The 21,064-nt window shown below is 36.5% G+C and overlaps 2 protein-coding genes across 3 annotated transcripts; one reads left to right on the forward strand and one right to left on the reverse strand.

Moving 5' to 3' along the window:
• The first annotated feature begins 4,254 nt into the window (after window positions 1-4,254).
• Window positions 4,255-5,820, forward strand: LOC149705278 (uncharacterized). Of its 2 annotated transcripts, none has more exons than XM_089865561.1 (2): window positions 4,255-5,191; window positions 5,324-5,820. In XM_089865561.1, exons 1-2 carry the CDS (start codon window positions 4,336-4,338, stop codon window positions 5,818-5,820), a joined length of 1,353 nt encoding a protein of 450 aa, XP_089721687.1. In that variant the 5' UTR covers window positions 4,255-4,335. The 2 variants fall into 2 exon arrangements, with proteins under 2 accessions (XP_089721687.1, XP_089721686.1); XM_089865560.1 differs by having other exon boundaries at window positions 4,255-4,567; window positions 4,652-5,820.
• Window positions 5,805-8,590, reverse strand: LOC149705279 (uncharacterized). Its single transcript, XM_089865562.1, has 6 exons — window positions 7,808-8,590; window positions 7,701-7,748; window positions 6,926-7,631; window positions 6,640-6,864; window positions 6,347-6,581; window positions 5,805-6,276 (listed from the first exon to the last, which is right to left on the reverse strand). The coding sequence occupies exons 3-6, from the start codon at window positions 7,466-7,468 to the stop codon at window positions 5,915-5,917; spliced, it is 1,365 nt and encodes a 454-aa protein (XP_089721688.1). The 5' UTR covers window positions 7,469-7,631; window positions 7,701-7,748; window positions 7,808-8,590; the 3' UTR covers window positions 5,805-5,914.
• Between the last annotated feature and the right edge of the window lie 12,474 nt (window positions 8,591-21,064).

Consider the following 21,064-nt stretch of genomic DNA (forward strand, 5'->3'; position numbering starts at 1 on the left):
TCCACGTATAGATGAAAGTCCCCTTCGTGGACAGCTCGATCCCATGTTAGAATTTCAAGTTCAGTTTTCAAAATTAATTGCCAAAAATAAAATTGCGGACTGACTTTTGCTTTTTGATCGCACCATTCCTCAAATGGGGTTATTGCATCCCCATCTCTGTACGCCATCATTCGAAGGTTGAACAGGGCACAAGCTGTCACCTGGTGCGCTCTCATTGTTTTTTTTACATGAGAAGCTTTTAAAAATGATTGCGCTGTACCTGATGACGCTATATTAGCCTGCTCAAGAGCGGATGTCCAACCACTGCCGTCTAGAAGGTCACCCAAGATTTTTAATAAATTCATTTTGATATGCAGACCTCCAAGCATGATAACAAATTTTTCCTCTCCGAAATTCTCCGGAAATCTCCATTGTATTTCTTTGGCAATTTTAAAAAGTGGTTGGTCACAAGCGATGACAGGTACTTGACCTGGATTTAATATTCCAGTTGCTTGTTTAACTACATCCATAGAATGACGTATCATAGCCACAGATTTAGAGTCGTCTGGAAACAATGGTAATATGGCTGTTGTTACGAGAGGACAATTGTTTATTTCGCTATTCGTCGAATGTTTTTTTGAGTGATACGCAGCCCATGATACGTGAATATCGGAACTATTTTCATTTTCAATAGTTTCTGCTACATGATTGCACCAATCAAATTCTTCCTTCAATCCATTTTCTATTAGATTGTGGTCAATTCGAAATTTTTCTTCCAAATCGGGAATCATTGGAATTTCCGCATTTTTCTTTGTAGCGGCAATTGGAGGTACATCCGTGTAGGTTTTGGATAGCTTCGGAAGCTTCTTTCCAGATTTTTCTAAGCAAATTCGATTTTGCTTTTGGCCCAAATCTCCTTTCTTTGGATGCTGGAACAGAGATATACCTGTTCCATGGAAGGAGGATTGAGCACTTGTTGAAGTCGGATTATGATCAATGTTATCGACTGCTGATGTAGTGAAAACTCCGATATTCAAAGATGGTGGACAAACAGCCCTCAATTCTTCGAAATGTCTTACAACCGCGTTTCCAAGATCAGAAGAACAGCCGAGTACACGATCGTAGGAAACAGACAGTCCCAGACTGTACAGAGTATCAATCAGGCTCTTGGATCTGGTTTTAGAATGTACCATGGTGCCCAAGAAAAGGGGAAGAGGAGTTTCGTTTTGGTCAGAATGCCGTTTGACATCATTATTCGTTGATGAATGTCGCCGTTTAGTATTAAATATTATTAATTGGCAAATCGAAAGGCAAGCTTGCGTATCGTAGTTAGTTTGAGTTTTTATGTCAGAGCCTTCTAGAATCATAGTGACGAGTGTTTTCAGAGAGTCTGGTACGGATTAGATCTGACAGTTTTCTTCAAATGTTCCATTGAAATTTACTCGTGAACGACTTAATATGTCATTACGAACCGAACGCGCAGTATGAGATGTCTGTACTATTTGACTTTCGTCGTCTAGGGAGCATGCTGATTTTAATGATTGCCCAATATCGTCGATAGCGACAAATAAAATCTCTCTTCCGTCTTTGCTAGCTTGTATTTCGGGGAAAAAGCCGAGGATTTTCTCTTTTAGTCTCGTTGAATGTACATCTGAATCGCCTCCTAGTTGTTTTATTACCTCTCCGAGTGACGTATGTCACGGAGAGGTTCTGTAACGATCGTGTGTGTTTGTGTGTGTGTCTGTTGTTACACCCACGTGACCGCGTTCGCAATTTCCAAATCGGAGCAAACGTGTTCGCCATTTCCGAACTGCATTCACAGTCTCGGAAATGGCTCCTCTACTTGAGTTCTCACACCACCATCTTCTGGTCTTTGTCCATTCCACACGGACACCAAACTGTACATACTGGCTTCTAATCACCACCATCTTCTGGTCTTCGTCCATTCCACTTGGACACCAGTCTGTACATACTGGCTTCTAATCACCACCATCTTCTGGTCTTCGTCCATCCCACTTGACACCAGTCTGTACACCTGGCTTCGACACCACCATCTTCTGGTCTTTGTTTTTGTCCATCCCACATGGACACCAGTCTGCAAACCTGGCTTCTACTCCATCGTCCTCGTTGAGTTTAAGACATTCGCGGCGATCAGCTAGGGTTACGAGAAACGTCTAGCCTCCCTAGGGTGGGTTGTCCACGATAGGTTTTCGCAATTGCGGTTGTTCTTGCTTTTAGCTGTAGTTCGACACCCTTATATACTACCTATTTGATTAAGGCGAAGCAACCGGCGTATGCTTCATTTCAAACGCCAATATTAGTCAAGTCTCTCAAGAATGTTTAATTGTTCTTTTTTAAAACGATGTAAGGTTCAATAAGGCGAATAACTAACGAAGAAAATATTAAATATTAATTATATTTATTTTAAAATTTAAAATAATCTTGTTTCTCAATTCAAAATTAATACGGAAAGAGTTAAAAAGCAGTCTATGTTTTTGTCTGCGTGTGTCCGTCCGTTGTTACAGTAGTGCGCTGCGTTAGAAGTTCGTTTTGTTTTGATGTGTATAGAAATCCTACTGAACCATAATATTCCCTTTATCCTTAATATAAAGTGAAAATGTGGAAATATTTTTCGTAATTATGATGCATTTAGTACTTTTGTAGCTTTAAAGCTCTATTTCATTTTGATATTCCAAAGATTTTTTTAATATTATTATTTAAAATGGATGTTTATATATTACTTAAGCTATACTACATCTGTTTATAGCATAATCCTTTCTAAAGTGAATACAAGCACAACGTTACTATGTTGGTCAAATGAACTTTTATTAGTCAATAGGCCTAGTGAACCAAAAAGTAAACGCTTGAGTTTGGTTTTCGTTTCTGTAATGCAGAGACATTAACGGTTCAGAGTGAGCCGAAAATTAAATACACTTATAAATAATTAGGCTTAGATTTTATGGTCATGGTGGAAATCTGGGCCGCGTTCAGCAGAGCTCAGCGCTGTTAGCAGTGTCCTACATAACGGGATTTTGTTTTTGAATTTTGACGTCACGGTGCATAGCGCTGAGCTAGCGCGGTCTTCAAAGAAAATAGTCGGCTTTTTGGATAACGTGACGTAAAACGCGTAGTTCTCAGCTTGGCGAAAAGACCATGGAGGAGTTAATACAAATAGCTCTATGGGACTATAGCTATTTAATTGGCGTGAAACCAGTTGATCACGCGAGAATTTTAAGAGATATGTTAGTTTAATTATAAAAGTTGTTAGCTATCTCTATAAAAATGTTATCATACAATTTTTGTTAAGCCTTGGTACCTTGCACGCTTTATTGCGCTAGCGTCATTTATAAAACGCCGATGACCGGAGAAAAGCTATGACGACAGACCTCACCGGTAAACATTTCCAAAATCCGCTGTCTTTTTTGGTGAGCTCTGCTGAACGCAGCCCAGACCAGTGAAAGGTCTGATCGTAATCGGATAATAGCTTCGTGTTTTCATGCTTTTTATGGTACGCATTTACTTTCAGTGTGTGTAGCCACAAATAAGCTTTGGTGTTATGTAACGTTAACAGTCATGTTGACAAACTAAGAAAATCGTTGAGATGAAACGAGAGGATAGTGTTTACATGGCAACCCTGTTGTGAATATGGCTTTGAACATAGAGGGCATACAGTTGAGGAGTAGAAAATCGGGCCTTTACAAACACGTAAAGGTAATATCCCTCCAAAGTTTTATCTCTTCATTTCCCGTTTTTACCCCATCGGATGATTTTAATGTGTACAAGTATATCATTATTGGATGTAAAATGTCGTCTGATTTACAGTATATTTGCTATGCTTTGTATACTGCTTTAATATTTCATAAATTTTAACTTAAGAAACATTTCCATATCTGGGTAAATAAGTTTGTAAGTAGTCGTCTTGACTCGGAGAGGTAATATTTTGGTTTTCCCAACTTGTTCTAGCATCGAAAAGTTTCTTCAACTCACTTAGCTTTAGAACAGGCCTGATTTCAGGCATGGGTTCTATCATAAGTAGAATAATAAAACATAAGTATGCCAATTAAGCCAAATCCAACGAGAACCTTTTTTCACGTCAACTGCTTAAGTTCTTCGGCGCAGCGACCCCTAGCAGAAACTAGCAGAAACTCAATCAATGTATCCATCCGCGAATTCCGGTTTTGGTCTTGGGCGGAAATAAGACTTTTTACTGTGTTTGGAAGAGAGGAGGAGTGGGGGTGGGGGTGTTATTAGGCTAAGGCTTAAAACACAGTAACTTGTTTGTAAGCAGTTGCACCGTTGTTTAGATTTAGAGTTCATAATTTTAACGGTCAAATTATTATATTTTTATTATTTAAAATGGATGTTCTAAATGCTGATGAGTTTTGCGAGCTATTAAACGATACCAATTTATTGTTACCCAAGTTATTTGGTCCGTCTAGCAACGTGATATGCATTCATAAAAAATTAATTGATGGAAATATTGTTAAAACTTTACTTCAAAACGTCTACCATTCCTTTGTGAGACTGTACAACGACAATAAACCACCTATGACGAAGAAAGGCGAACTTGCTAATGCAAAGAGTAAAAGTAATCTCACAGTTTATATGCTTTCTCAATCTGTTAGACAAAATATTGAATTTTACAAGAATACTGTGTCGTCAATTGGTGAAGTGGACGACAACGAGTTGTTGCTTCTGATCCAAGCATATGCCGAAGCAATTTTAAACTATTGGTGTCAAAAGCGGCGAATTTTTTGTGCTATAAATTCTGATGATATTGAAGATAGCCACAATGTTTCAGTAGGTGAAGAAAACTATGCAAGATCCCTATTAACGGTGGGTGGTGGATGTATGGGCCAGATTTGGAAAAAAAGCAAAAGGAAATCGTACATTGGGAATCAGATTTTAACTGACAAACAGAAAGCTGAAGCTAAGATGCTGTACGACACAGTTTTAAAATTTCGTCAATCAACGGAGGAGAAAGCTCAGATAACATTTTCAGGTATCAAACTACGAGACACTGGAGGGCTATTCATTCCAAAAGAACAATTGCAACCATATCTTATCTTGCTCAATAAGATTTGCCGTTCTGTCCTTGACAAAAAAGGAATTGTTAAGCATGGGCAAAATGTTCTTCAAGTCGTGTTTAATACTGTCAACAACGATGATAATAAGCAGAAATTACGAGAAGTTTTCTTAGAAGGAACCAAAGGTATTGTTGAAGATGAAGCAGCTGAAGCATTCAGAAAGGAGTTTGAGCGAAAATTTGTCCATGCTCTAAGCAATGAGTTTCTAACCGGCATGGATGAAAGAATTAAAGATTCCAAAAATGATTATTCTAAAGGGGCCAATGGTTTGCGCGATGAATTGTACGTTATATCGAAGAAAGGTTCCAAACCAGGCAAAGACTCTAACAATAAAGTTCCTATCAAATTACCAAAGATAAAGAAACCTACCAAAAACCATTTAATACCAAAGAAAACATTGGAAATTGATCTAACACCTGAGAAATCTACCAAAGAGTTTTTAAAACCTGATAAAAACTATGTAAGCCCTATACCCACGCAGGGACCTTTCAAAGAGGTCATTAATATTGCAACAAAAAATAATTCAACTGTTCCTACAACAACAAAACAGGTTGTAATTAATAACGATAACTGCAATAATCTAACCACAACAAATCCTAACCAAGTTCCTAAAACAACGAAATATGAAATTCCTCAGACCCCTAAAAGAGCTAAAACTATAAAGCAGACTGTTTTGGCTAAAAAACTGTTAGACGAACCTTCAAAGACGAGAGTGAAAAGAGTCATAAAACTTCCTAGTCGTTATTCATTGTGATTTTATTAAAGAACATTTGTGTTTAAAATTTAAAAAGTGAAAAACTTGTGATAAAGTTTTTTAAAAAATAATTTGCAATAAATGAATTTAACGCTTATTTTTGTCCATATTTTTCTTCAAATGATTCCTTGACATAAAGAGGAACATCTCGATAACCTTGGCCGCTGTGATGACCCTTTATGTCTATTTTGGTTAAGATAGCTTTGCGTGACGTATTAAAATTTATGCTTGTAAGTTTTCCCCCAGCTGCATGTTTATATTGTGAAAACAGGGTTTCTACGGCGCTACCATTTATGCGGATGGGACTCAAATAATGATCTCCACTGGGATAAACTCTCAGATATTCTTCTGACAATCCTTTAAGCCCATAAACCATCACACGAAGTAATGCCCAAGTCTGCCATGAAATGAATTTTTTTTGTCGGGGATGCCCTGGATTAAAATCTTTGTCTTCATCTAAAACGTAAACAGATTGGAATAAAAATTTAATATTTATTAAAGACGTTAGAATTTTCACGTAACCCACCTAGGAGATATTTTAGCCAATTTGTGAAATAATTCATTGCCATATCGAGATTTTTTATAATGGGACTATCTAGTGAATCGATTTTTCTGTGTTTCTGGAAGAAACCATCTTCAAATAAACATTTACACGCTTTTAGGTAGTTGTATGTTTCCATAACGTTTGAAGCATCTTGTGGTTTATCTTCACCATTTGGAGGGTTTGCGTATTCAAACAAAGCAGAGAGAACTTCATTTTGCTAAAACATACTTTGTGTAAACGTAAATATTCAATTAAGTCGTTGATTATTGTTTTACTTGCAAAATGCGCGCAGGTTTAACGTTAAGCTTAGTCCAAGCGTCACGTTCAACGTAGCTCTGAACCAGTCCAGGAACTAATCTAGGTACTCCCTTGTCACGCAGTTCGTCGTCCCTCATCTTCAGATTCACTATTTGTTTCCAACCAAAACGTGTTCCATTGTTCGAAAAATCTTTGGCCCTTTCTGGATCTGACGCAAAGAGCTGGTTGATCATGTTTTTTAACTGAAACACATAAATCCAGTTATAAATCAATGTCCAGAAAACATATTAAAATATTTTAAACCTGATGGGACGGGCATGTGATAAAATAAATGTTCCTATCAAGCCGAAATGGGTTCGGAAATGATACTGGGATTTTAACGTCAATTTCGCCATTGATAGTCTTGTAGCTAGGAAAACTATCGACACGAACCATCATTTTAAGGACTGACAAGTTTGAACTGGCACCATCACAGATAATTCCGCAGACATTAAAACCTTGGCATTGAAAGGCTTTTATCACTTGAAGCAAGCAGCCAAATGTGAAATGGGCATCTGCTGTAGAAGCTGTTGAGAAATACGGCCCGATCACGTCGTAGTTTGATGTAAGATCTCTCCATAAGAATTGAAGCATATAATTTGCTTTTGATATCGTTTTCTCATCGTTAACTTCAGAATAAAGATCATCTAAGTAAGCGTACTCTTCTTTCCGCATTGCCAATCCCATAATTTTGTGATTTTTACTGTTCCATATAATTTTTGCAGCAACTTTTACTTCATCAAAAATTAATAGACCATCAGATTTTGGTTCAGCTAACCCTAAGGAAACCTGTTCCTTTCTGAACATATCGTAGGTTCTTTTTGATCTTGTAAATACTCGTAATTTATTCCGGGCTCGTCTAGATTTTTTGCGGTTTTCCTTTGCATGCTTCGCCAGGAAGGCAAATTCAGGATATTAAAGCCCTTTAAAGCTTCGTATGCAGCTTTACTTCTACAAGCAATGGCCAACGCTAAATTTGTTTATAAGTTTAGAATTAATATGACATTTTTAAGTTAAAAGATGAAAAACTAAACGTTACCAATTCGATAAGTAATGATGCTCCAACGGTTTTTGTGTTTACCATTTTCTACAATTGTAAAACATTTTACAACATTTTGTTTATTACAATTCATAAGGCAAAATTACCGTTTTTCTGCTGATCACGCCGGAAATCTTCTTTTTCTATGGCAGAGTACAGAGCAGTATCCTCTTCCCAAACTTGACGAAGCCTTCGGCGAGCCTCTTTCGTAGTTTCATTTGTTTCACCTTCTTCTGACAATATTGTCTCTAATTCGCCAGAAAACCGACTTCTTATTATTGACGTGGCAGATTTCATATCGTCATGCTGTTGATCGGTCACGGAAATTTTCAGTTCATTCAGCTTCGCTTTTAGCCTAATGTTTCTGTTCTTTAGGTTTTGATATCTGTAGGAGACTTTTATCTTTTTTGCTGCGAGACTGTGTGGTGAAAGGAATGAAGTTGGGTGTGTTGACGAGGGATCACTTCTTCTTTTCCGGGCACTGGGACTTGATAAGGCATTCACCCTTCTTCTCAAACAAGAGTTTCTCAAATATCTCAAGAGACTTTTACATTCTTTACAAACGTTTCCTTCATTGTCAGCTATACGATTTCCTTTTTTAAACCAACCTGGGCAACGTTTTGAAGCAACATGTTTTATGGGATACTCATAAATGATTAAGTTCCTGGGTTTATTTGGCAATGCCGTTGCAAAAGATGTTTCCAATATCTGAAAAGTCTAGCAGTATGGCGCTAGCCTTTTTCTCCAAAAAAATGTTATTTTCAAATATAATATCCTCTTTAACCACCCCTTTGTTAAGTACAACAAATTTCAAAACGCCAGCAGAATTTAGAACATATTTGAATGGTTCTGTACAGTATTGTACTTCAAAGGATCCTCTTCTTGTTATTTCCAAAACACACTGAAAAGTCCTTATTTCAATATTTTGAACAAAATTGAAAATAAAAACAATATTAAATCTACAAACTTGTTTATCTGGGGAGAATTTTTCAGCGATTTCTTAAAATCAGAAGCCAGACTCTTCATTGAATTAGCCAAGACCCCAGGAAATTCTTTTACGCTATCCCGTGGTTCAATTTCCGTCACTTTGAAAGTTTCCCAACTAGTTTGGTTTTTGGGTGATACACTCTGCAACTCACGTTCGCAATCTGCAACGTTATGGTCCTTTGTCGAACGCAAATATTATATTAAGCCAGATTAACACAAATATTTTTTATTATTTAACTGAAAACTATCATAAAATAAATACCTTCACAAAACCTAACGAAGTTTCGGAGGCTTTTTTAAACAACAACTTTGCAGATCCTTCTTGTGAATTAGGACACGTTATTTCAAAATTCTGGTGGAATGTCAATTAAAATTATCATTATCGTACATACAGAAATTAAAATTGTAACAAAATAAGCAACTAACTTGATTAAAAGAATCATCTTCTTTTGTGTTATTTCGCTCAGTGCCCACGCCGGTAACTAACTTAACCCTTGGTAATTGGTTTTTGAGCGCCGTAGTTTGAGTTAACGCGGATTTAAACGTTTTAAGTGTTAGATTGCATTGAATGGACTTTGATACAGCCTTTATCGATTTAGGAATTAGATTGCACTGAATAGACTTAATTACCTTATTAGTTACGATTTCTTTTGAAACATTTGACTTCAAAATGCTATACATTTTTAACCACCTAGGCCTAGAGTAACCGTCTGCTTTGCCGGAAAAAAGTAGTTCGCGTTCGAAACTCGTCCATATAGAAACACGAATAGAGAGAAAGACTAAGGCACGTGAACTAGTAAAAGCGGTATAAGCCTGGACGTTATAGTCCTCTCTATTCCCTTTAGCTTGTGGACATATGATAGCCAATCAAAAAATTCCAATTTTATAATTCCACCCTATTTGTATATCCTTCCATTTATGTAGTTTGTGTTGTAGTCCGCTATGTGGTCGGTTGTGAAAAAAGGTTATAGACATCAATTAACACGGGAAATGGGCTAATTGGCATACTTATGTTTATTATTCTACTTATGGTTCTATTAGCGTGCTTTGAATATAAGATAGAAGTTTTCTTTAAAAGCTGTTTTTTGATTAAAATCTGGGGTTTTCTCTTTGCTTGCAGCTGCCAATTGTCTACTTCTTTCTCTGTTGTATAATTGAGTGAGACAGTACTTGTGATACTTAGCCTCTGTTGCTATCATATCTCCCTCACTTAATTTGGCTATCAATCGTTGGTCTCCTAAATTTAAGGCACATTCTCTTACATTATCATCAAGTTCAAAAGTTGTGACTTCGTGAAAGGGCTTCGTAACTGATTCAGGTTGATCGCAAAAAAAGCAATTAATTTTGATAATGCTTGGCAAGTTTTTAGTGGAGTTTCTTAACAATTTCTTAACTTTGGAACATGATTGTCCTTCCTCGCTATTAACTCGATTGATTCGTTTTGCGGCACGTTTGATTTCTTTTTGATTAAAGCGAAGACGGCAATTTTTATGATATTTGGCCTTTCTCTTCCTTAAAGTCTCTTCCAAACCAATTCCTTCATCGAGAACACCAATGTCTACATTAAGCGGCAATTCGTCTGTCAATTCCCTAAACTCTAATAAGTTTTTAGCAATTGTTGCGTAGCTAGCGCCTTTAAACCTATCCTCGTAGTCACTTGGATTTGTAAGGCTTTCATCTTTTTCGCTTTGACATAAAAAGCATTTATCCCAGTTTGTTTGCGCTACACAGTCTTTATTTTTCTTACTTAATGAGTTACTTTTAACTAAGGAGAATTTTCTTTTCTTTTTGTTTTCAATGTTGCTCATGATGTTGCAGAAATTTAGTTACACCTCATATCATTATACTAACAAGCCGTTAACTATGTAGAATTCTAGATACAAGACTATATTGAATGAGTAAAAAAACTTACCACCATCGAAAAAATAGTGTCACCAGCGTGTTAAAAAGCAATTGAATGAAATGAAGGTGTTTTGAACAGTAAACTATACCTACTACTACCTGTGGTTGGGTTTTTCCGTACAATCTGGTACAAATTTAGAAACCCGTTGTACGTCACCGTGTAATTGTAAATTCACGGTAAGTCTTGGTTTGTAAAGCATTTTCATCTCGCCTCAAAAGCAGAGAAAATATATTCAAGGAATGCTACTTACATTGCATTTAGTTTTGTCTCTTTTAAGTGTTAAAATCAAAATTTTGTACATTCTAGATTTTTTAAATTGCTTTTAGAAAATATTATATCTGTTAAGGCTGCATAAATTGCCGCAATTGCGTATGTTTTGCGGATGTGAAAAATAATTTAAAAAAAAAATAAATAAATGAAAAAGAAAAATATTGAAAGAGAGCTACTTAAAATGCATTTAAATTTGTCTATTTTTAAGTATTAAAATTAAAATTGTGTATGCTCTCATTTTAAATAATTCCATTGCATTAATAAAATCAGAAGTTAATGACTTCTTATCCTGGGAAGTATTGGACACTAAAGCTTTATATAGTATCCATCCCTGCTAGTCAAAATTCCCTATGGCAATCGTAAAAGAGGGTCGAAAGTTTCCTCCCCACAAGAAAAACGATCAAGTCTACTGAAAAAAATCCCACACCGAGAGGCTGTGGCTCTCAAACTTAGGGGCGTGTTCAAAACTTCTTCACCGCCAATCGTTGAAAAGCCGTCTGTCTAGAGCTCTCTGAAAATCCATTACAATCCCTTGGGCCTAGGAACCCACGCTAGTTTGAACGGAATTTCTAGCAAACAGCTGTTCTTGTCACCGTTTCTGATTCGTTACGTACACCACAGGACACACCTTAAAGTTTCATTACTTGCCCGCTGCTGGCGCGCATATCAGCCTGCCAGCTCAAAATGAGAGAAGCGCCGTAGGTGGCGCGGTGATCGGACCTAATAAGAATTTTGCTAACAGACATGGTTCCTTATATGGTTAGAGTCCAATACTTCCCAGGATAAGAAGTCATAAACTTCTGATAAAATCAGTTAAGATTGCATAAATTGGGTATGTTTTCGCTTTAGAGACGGTCCCTACGGAAATGCCTCTAGCCAGTCCCGGCGGGACGCCTTTCGCTCTGCATCGAAGTTTGGGGAATTTCATAAATTTCAGAATTCAAATATATATGTCATTATGGGGACTTTTGAAAGCTTGTCACAAATGTCACAGATGAGTTAGAGGTGGGCTCTAATCTCGAATTAATTAGGAATACCCTTATTTATCGCTGTGCAAAGTTTCATGCTTTCTTCACAAAGTGCATAAGAAATGAAGCTTTTAACAAGTTTCAAATTCAATAAAACAACGCTTTCTTAGCTACGGGTCTTGAAGATTCTTAACAGGCTTAATACCCAACCTCGAGTATCAGAACCAAACCACGTCAAAAACCTTAACAAAGTTTGACTGATATCAACCATGCTTTTTGACCAATTTCGTTAAAGAATTGGGACTGTGCATAAAGAAAAAAACTTTCAAGCAAAGAAGCAAACAAACCAACAAACCACTTTGTGAAATACAAAATGTTTCTGAAGGTCTGTCAGCAATTACGGGTAATGTTCTTCGGACGATTTCAAGTCGAAAATGTTTGTGACTTTTTGCAGTCCGATCCACCGTTTTCGAGAAATGTTAATGGCGTTTTAAGAATCTGGAAACCAGGATGACAATTCTATTTATGCACTGAACTCCTAATTGTCTTTAGGTCACCCGTATAAAATATCCGCATGATGTGGATTTTTTTTTGGAATCGAAGTTTTTTACAAGATTTAAAATCCATAAAACAATGCTTAATTAAGAGTTATTCATACGGCTAAAATATTACGGGTTTCATGTACCCAATTTTAAGGAGTTGAACCACACCATTTCTTAAACTTTCCCCTAACCATTTAGTTATTTCAAATTCAGTAACGAACTATGACTGTGCATTAAAAACAAATTTACGAACAAACTACTTTCTCAATCATACGTAAAATTCTCAAATTTTCTGTACACTTATAGCGCATTACATTTAATCATTTTCGCACTCTGAAGGGAATTGCTTTTAAGATTACGAGTAATGCCTAATGCCTTCGATCCTTTATTACAGTCTACAGTTAAGTAACTAACCCCTTGATTCTTGAATCCGCAACATCTCAGCTGCATTACAACTTTTGGAGAAATTCTTTTAATACAATTTTACAGAGCTGAAACCTTTGGAGGAGTGGAAGTGGGTGTAAAAAGAAATGATTTTTTTACTTCATTACACACAAGAATAGGAATAAGTAAAAGTTTGAAACTGTCATCAAACAATACGAATAACTGGATAAGTGATAAGTCGAGGAATATTTCTGAAATAATGTAAGTCTACATTGTTCTTCTTTCAGACAATAGACAAATTCGTTTATTACAAACAAGGAAATCATCACACAGGGATGAGGCAGCCATTGTGGTATCCTCCCTCTCACAATGAAGCTCCACCAGAGGCAGTGTGAGTTGGTTAGCCTTCCACTTGAAGTCAACACGGGCTCCGTCTGGCATTGTTTCTTGGCTAAAGGGAGGTTACCCCAATGGCCCCTGTGTGTTGGTTTCTCTGTTTGTAATAAACGAATTTGTCTATAGGGAGATAACAACTGTCTACGGGGAAGAGATAGTCTGACGTCACGCAGCCCCCCTCTGGTTGGCATTTTTGCGTAGAATACTGTTTCCAACCGTTAGGGGCAGTGTTGGCAAGTTTTAAACAAATTGTTTTAAACTTTGGTTTAAAACTTGTTTTAAACAGCCATTAAAAAAAACTTTCATTTGTTTAAAACGTTTTAAACAGCCATTAAAAATACTTTAATTTGTTTAAAACGTTTTAAACAGCCATTGAAAATTTTTTTATTTGTTTAAAACGTTTTAAACAAAAAGTTTAAAACATGTTTTTTATGGAGAGAAATTTCGAATATTTTTAACTCTTTTTTAATTGAAAATGAGCGAAAAGCTGAAATAATAGAAATAATAAGCTCCAGCAGAAGTTAATGACTTCTTATCCTGGGAAGTATTGGACACTAAAGCTTTATATAGTATCTATCCCTGCTAGTCAAAATTCCCTATGGCAATCGTAAAAGAGGGTCGAAAGTTTCCTCCCCACAAGAAAAACGATCAAGTCTACTGAAAAAAATCCCACACCGAGAGGCTGTGGCTCTCAAACTTAGGGGCGTGTTCAAAACTTCTTCACCGCCAATCGTTGAAAAGCCGTCTGTCTAGAGCTCTCTGAAAATCCATTACAATCCCTTGGGCCTAGGAACCCACGCTAGTTTGAACGGAATTTCTAGCAAACAGCTGTTCTTGTCACCGTTTCTGATTCGTTACGTACACCACAGGACACACCTTAAAGTTTCATTACTTGCCCGCTGCTGGCGCGCATATCAGCCTGCCAGCTCAAAATGAGAGAAGCGCCGTAGGTGGCGCGGTGATCGGACCTAATAAGAATTTTGCTAACAGACATGGTTCCTTATATGGTTAGAGTCCAATACTTCCCAGGATAAGAAGTCATAAACTTCTGGCTCCAGTCAAAACCTTCCAATTATTCGACTGTTTGAAATGAGTGTTTAATTGTTTGGAGACCCTTCCAGTTGATTTATATATTACCAATCTGTATTGAAGACTGATATTCAAAAATATGATTAAGGATAACTTATTTTGTCGTCTACTTAAAGCAAAGCAATAACATTTTTCCTATGTTTTTTCTCTACACTGTAGGTACATTTTACTGTTCTAAAAAGATTACGAGTAATCTATAAAGCTAGGCCCTTGACAGTGCTAAAATTAATACGCTTAATCCGTAAACGGAAAACATGAGCGCCTACAAATAAGTAAGGGGTGGTGACGTTTCAAATGTATGATGAGTTCTGACCAAGATACTCCGAAGTACGGAAGCGGAAATGCCTGAATAGTGGCCACAAAAGAAATCAAGCATTTAGACATTAGGGGTTAAATGTACAAATTTAGTCGCATCACCCTCATTTTGTATCCGCTATTAAAAGTTACATTTTCCTTTCGAAAAGATCGCTTGCTCTTTTTTAAACAGTCATTAGAATCATGGAACTAACTAACGCATACCCAAAAAAGACTCAAATAGAGTAGAATTTGATGGTTTTATTTATTTATTTTTTCATTCCATAAGGGATACATTTACTTGAAGTGTATAACCGCTCCAAAGAGAAAGAGACGTCCTCCTAACCAAACCAAACCTAACTTAACATAAAGTAACAGTAATGTTTTGGAAAAGGCATGTCATTTGAGATGTCAATGAAGCTAAACATCAAAGACTATTTAGTGTCTACAGAAAAAGGACGCCTTCCCCTTTTTAAAATATCCCAGACAACGACCGTAACGACGGGATCGCTTCGCTAGTTGCCAATAACTAGAGGTCGGCATTATCTATCCATTATCCACGTTATTTTATCATTATACACGTTATTTTATCATTATCCATAATTATCCAAAGAACTTACATGTTAAATCGTATTATAATCCACAACTTTGTTTATAAATAATCGGTTATCCACCAATTTGTGGATAATGGATAGAAAATGCCGAGCTCTATCAATAACTAACAGTGCCCTTCGCTTTAAAAGAGTAATGATAATTTTACTCTTTTTTTTTGCTTTTCTTATTACACTAATGAAAATTAAATAAAAATAAAGAAATAAAAAAACAGGGTTTTCGGAATAGTTTTTTTTTTTCGACCCCTCTTCTTATCTGCGGTGGCATATTTGCTTAAAAAAAAGGTTTTTCTGCGTGTTAATCCAGAGAAGTTCGATAACAGCTAATAGAGCAGGAAATTATTATATAGATCTCGACACTTGGCAAATACACGATTAGGAATTATTTTGGTGATATCCGTTTAGAGAAAAATAAGTTATATTTTTTGTGATTCCGTTGGAAAAAAAATCAATGGAAAAGGAAGTTTAGCTGTTATACATTTAATAAGATTAGTGGCAGTTAACAAGATGGACAAGCCCTTAACCCTTGTTAGTTTACGTTGCTAAGAATATGAGGACCTAGCATTGACCTCTGGTGCCATCATCTCATTCTTCTACCGAACATTTTAATATTGTTTTTCGAACATTCACACTTCGATCAAAATGGTATCCTCCCTGTTAAGCAATTTGACATTGGCATGAAATCACATTAAACAGAAATGCGCCAAACTATTTTCGAAATTAGCGGAATGGTGAATATCAAATTAATCAAATGTTTATGATAATAATCAAAGCTTTGTCCAAGAATGCCCATACAAAGCCTGGGACATCATTACAATGTATAGAGTGGTCGTTGTTAGCCCCTATGCCACAGCCCACAGCTGACAACGCCATACATACACCTCATTGATCCTAACGTAGCAGGTTTGAATTCGAATCTATGCGATTTATGCACTAATCCTAATGCTATCATACGAATAATAATGTTGTTCACCTTGCATGATGTTCTTCCCGTGGCGAATAATTAATGTTTAGATGAGAGATCAGGAACGGAAGTAAGCTAAATATTAATGTTTGAAAGGAAATTTGTTCTGTATCTGAGTTGGGTTATGTTAGGTTTGGTTAGGTAAGGTTAGGATAGGTTAGCCTAGGTTTAGTTGGGTCATGTAGGTTAATCATGGTTTAGTTGGGTTATGTAGGTTAATCAAGGTTGGGTTGGGTTATGTAGATTATTCAAGGCTAGGTTTGGTTAGGCTAGGCTTGAATATTGTAGGTAAGGTTGTAAGGTTGGGTATGGTAAGGCTAAGCTAAAATAATAGAGGTTAGGTTAGGTTTGGTACGATTAAGCTAGGCTAGAATATTCTAGGTTAGGTTAGGTATGATGAAGCTAGGCTAGAATATTCTAGGTTAGGTTAGGTATGATGAAGCTAGGCTAGAATATTCTAGGTTAGGTTAGGTATGATGAAGCTAGGCTAGAATATTCTAGGTTAGGTTAGGTATGATGAAGCTAGGCTAGAATATTCTAGGTTAGGTTAGGTATGATGAAGCTAGGCTAGAATATTCTAGGTTAGGTTAGGTGTGATAAAGCTAGATTAGGTATGACCAGAAGGGGATAATAGAAGAAGGATGACACTGTATCCTCTTAATGCTTTAGTTATGTAACGTCATTCTTCCCAGGCTCACCCTTTTAGTTTGCTTTCCCGCTCATCAAACTACAAATGGGCATCGCACTGTAAAGTGAATTCTATCGTTGTTTGGCACTAAATCCCCAGCAATCATCCCACAAACCTTGATTGTCTTGACGTGGGACAAAATGCACAAGCACATGCGTCTTGCCAAATATTTAAACGCTAATAGAGTAATGATGAGGGAACTATTTATCGTGTATGTGATTCGGTTTAGTAACCTTGCTCTAAATGTTCCGATGTTGGGAAGAGTGACGTTACACTTACCCCGCTTTGTGGTATACTTCTCTCGAAGAGAAGTATTATATACTTCTGGTATGACGAAGCTAGGCTAGAATATTCTGTGTTTGGTTAGGCTAGAATATTCTATGTTTGGTTAGGCAAGAATATTCTATGTTAAGTTTGGTATGATGAGGCTAGGCTAGAATATTCTATGTTTGGTTAGGCTATAATCGGTCCGTGACATTTAGGCGCTGCCACTTAAGCGCTGGTTATTTAGGCGCCACCATGTAGCCGCCAAGATAATTAGGCACCGTGACATTTAGGCGCCGTGAAATTTAGGCGCCGAGACAATTAGGCGCCAAGACAATAAGGCGCCGTGACATTTTGGCGCCGTGACATTTAGGCGTCGAGACATATACGTACCAATAATTTTACCACTATTTCTTCTAAAAATCCGTAATGACCTCTTTTACGGGTTAAAAATATTCGGCCCTATCTTTTATTGATAATGCTTTACTAAACTGGAAGATTTTGAGTAAAATTAAATACAAGACCAACAGTTTCTTTCACCAACAGTATTAGCTGATAAATAAATATATATATTTTTACCTTTCCGAAGCAGAAAGCAAATTTTGGCTTCTTAGGATTAAGAAGTACGCGGCGACCGGCAAGGGTTACGAAAAACGTCTAGCCTCCCAAAGGCAGGGCTTCCACAAAAGGTTCACGCAATTTGCGCTTTTTCTTATAATTTATCGTGAATCAATCGCCTAATATACCCTAAATTTCCCAAAATTTGTTAAAGAGGCATACGCCTAAATACAAATGTCAACATCGACAAAAGCTATGTTTAAAATGATTTTTAGGAATAAATTTCATAAAACGATTTAACTAGAATTAAGGTATATTAATGACGATCAAAATAACTTACGTCAATTATATTTATTTAATTATTTAAGAAAAACCTCTTAATATCGTCTCAACTAGGAGAGGTTTATTTTGGTTTCCCAACTTGTTTGTGTTAATTACCATTTAAGCATAATATCAAATGAAATATTTCGAAGTTAGGCTTATCTTACATTAGGCCTACCTGTAAATTTTCTATCATTGCGCCCCTGGTGAAATATGTTTTTATATGAATCGGGTGCATTTAAGCGATGTTCATTGTCGTTAAGTGCTCGCGGATGCAATTTTCGTATAGCGCCCAGGGACACGGTTTCGGTTCAATGGGACCTTCGAAGTTTTAGTCCGACTGTAAACGATTTCGGTACAGTGGGAAGTAATTTTTAAATGACGAAAGTCCATTTTGTAAAGAAAATCTCAAGTAACTTGTCTTATAGCTGTGTTATATCTGGTGTTGTCAGTCTTTGTCGAAAATATAATTTTATAGTTTGTATTAATCAAAGTCACAGGACGGTAAGATTATTTGTGAATCGATAATAATAACTTAAAACTACCATATGGCATACGCATCTTTCAGTAGGAATATATATAATCAGGGATAGATTTAATTTTAGAAGAAGAAATAGAGAACGGTTAGTATTTATAACCCAGTATAGAGCCCCTCCCTCCAACACTTAACGAAAATTTTAAATTATCTTATTGGCTCACTAAAATTACGTTTTGATGACGTTGCTGTCGATGACGGCGAAAAATACGTAATTCCTTTTTACCTCTGTCGCTATGACCCGCCTCTTCTTCCATGCCCCCGGGACTTTGACGCGCGCCCACATTACTCTGTTCTCCATTCCTATTTCTAAAATTAAATCTATCCCTGATATAATGTAAACTTTGTCTATAATCCAAATTTTCAATTTTAAGGCTCGAAATTTACAAGCTGATCTGAAAATTTGACGGCAATATTTCAAGTCTAATGAAACACTGTTCTAGAGCCATAACATTTTCGAAATTTATTTAAGGTAGTTAAACAAGACCTAATTCAAGAGAAAAATTACTTATGTTGCCTAATTGCATTTTAATGTGTAAATAGATATAGTTTGAAGTAATTTTATTGGTACTTAATGGAAAGAAAGCTCCAAATTAAATGTAAGACCATAAATCTTGTTAAATATTTGGAAAGAAACAAAAAATACCAAAATCAAATATGGGATGGGGCTAAAAAAAACTAAAGAAATATGTAGAAGATATTATGATTATTTGTATAACGGCCCTAACATTATCGTTAATTCGAAACCTACAAATCAAATTCGTTAAATGTGAAAGAATAGATACGCCCTAACGTTTCAACGTCTTCAGATTTGGCGTCCATACACAATAGCCAATAAGATTCTTTTTTTTAAACACTCCTGTTCCTTGCGATTTTCCGGTTTTTCACGAGCCGGATATAATTTTATTCTCTATATAAAGGCAATTTAATACGTTGTTTCAAATACCTTTCCTGCGGAAAACTTAAAGAAATGGAGAATGTATCAAATGTATGCTGCTACCGAGACCTGGGACTTTGTCCGTTCAAATGTAAGTGCTTGTTTAACAAATTTGACTTTGCTTTTAAAATTTGCAAGGGCTTTTCGAGTTCACTACTATCTATCACCCTAAAATACACCGGTGTGAGGAACTATTATATAAAATTACTTATACAAAGGGTGTTTCTGATAAGTCTGTCATAAATTAATGTGGATGGATTTTGAGGAGAAAACAAAATTCTTCTTCAGAACTCTTTAGAAATTTCTCGGAAATTCCTTTAGAAATCCTTAAGGCATTCTTTGGAAAATTCGGAATATTGACCTCTTTTCTTTGATAAATACTTTGGAAATACCTTTGGAATTTTTTTGAGAAATACCTTTGGATTTTTTTTTATTTGAGAAATACCATATGAATTTTTTGAGAAAAACCTTTAGAGATTATGGGCAAATCAGCGTATTTTTCGATAGTGGGAACGTTTTTTTAATAGGATAGCAGTAAAAATCGTAGTATTTTTCTTAGATTGAAAAGCTAAACCTATGATGCCGGAACAGGAAAATATGGTCGCGCCATTTTGGTCTCGCTGATTTTTCCGCGGGACTAATTGGTCTCACCGATTTGGTCTTGGGACCATTTGGTCTCGTGATTTTTTGGTCCCGTGATTTTTGGGTCCCGTGATTTTTGGGTCTCGGGACTTTTTGGTCTCGGTACTATTTGGTCTCGTGATTTTACGGTCTCGGTGCTATTAGGTATCGTGATTTTTTGGTCTCGGAACTATTTGGCATCCAATTATTTGGTTACCTAATTAGTGGCCACTTTTTCCAAAACATGGTCCCAATAATTCGTTGTCACAATTTCCAAAATATTCCCCTATTAATTAGCTGCCACATTTTCCAAAATATTCTGCTATTAGTTAGCTGCCACCTTTTCCAAAATATTCTCCCATTAGTCAGTGTCCAGTCACCAATTTGTCCCGAGACCCAATTGTACCGTGACCAATTTGTCTCGAGACCAAAGTGTCTAGTCACCCATTTGTCCCTGGACTCAATTGTACCGGGACCGATTTGTCCCGAGACCCAATTGTACCGTGACCAATTTGTCTCGAGACCAAAGTGTCTGGTCACCCATTTGTCCCTAGACCAATTTGTCCCGGGACCCATTTGTCCCAAGACCAAATCGGCGAGACCAAATTGTCGCGTACATGCTGCATGATATTCATTATTTTTATCTTTACCAACTACTTTGGGGGATCATTAATTAGAATCGTTATTGTCGGGGATAAATATTTAATTGTTAGTTTTAAGGGCAGATATAATGCCATGCTAATTAATAGTACCGGCTAAGAACACCGTAATATTTAAACTTTCAGTTTAATTAATAATTACCAATTTAATTGTTTTAATAAATAAGATTCGAAGTATGGCAAATATGAAGTTTAGTCATTTTAATACCCAGACTTTAAACTTTAATTGGAATTAGTAGGAATGCTAACGCTTGGCAGCCATAGGCCTTTGGTAGTCGAAAAAGCGCTACATACCGATACTGCTATATGAAGCCGTATTCACGGCCACTTAATTCCAACACAGGACGGGCAGTTCTTATATGTAAAACTACTC

The sequence above is a fragment of the Phalangium opilio genome, unplaced genomic scaffold (assembly GCF_054372755.1).
Source record: "Phalangium opilio isolate 3A_F unplaced genomic scaffold, DU_Popi_V2 ptg000014l_1, whole genome shotgun sequence".
NCBI lineage: Eukaryota > Metazoa > Arthropoda > Arachnida > Opiliones > Phalangiidae > Phalangium > Phalangium opilio.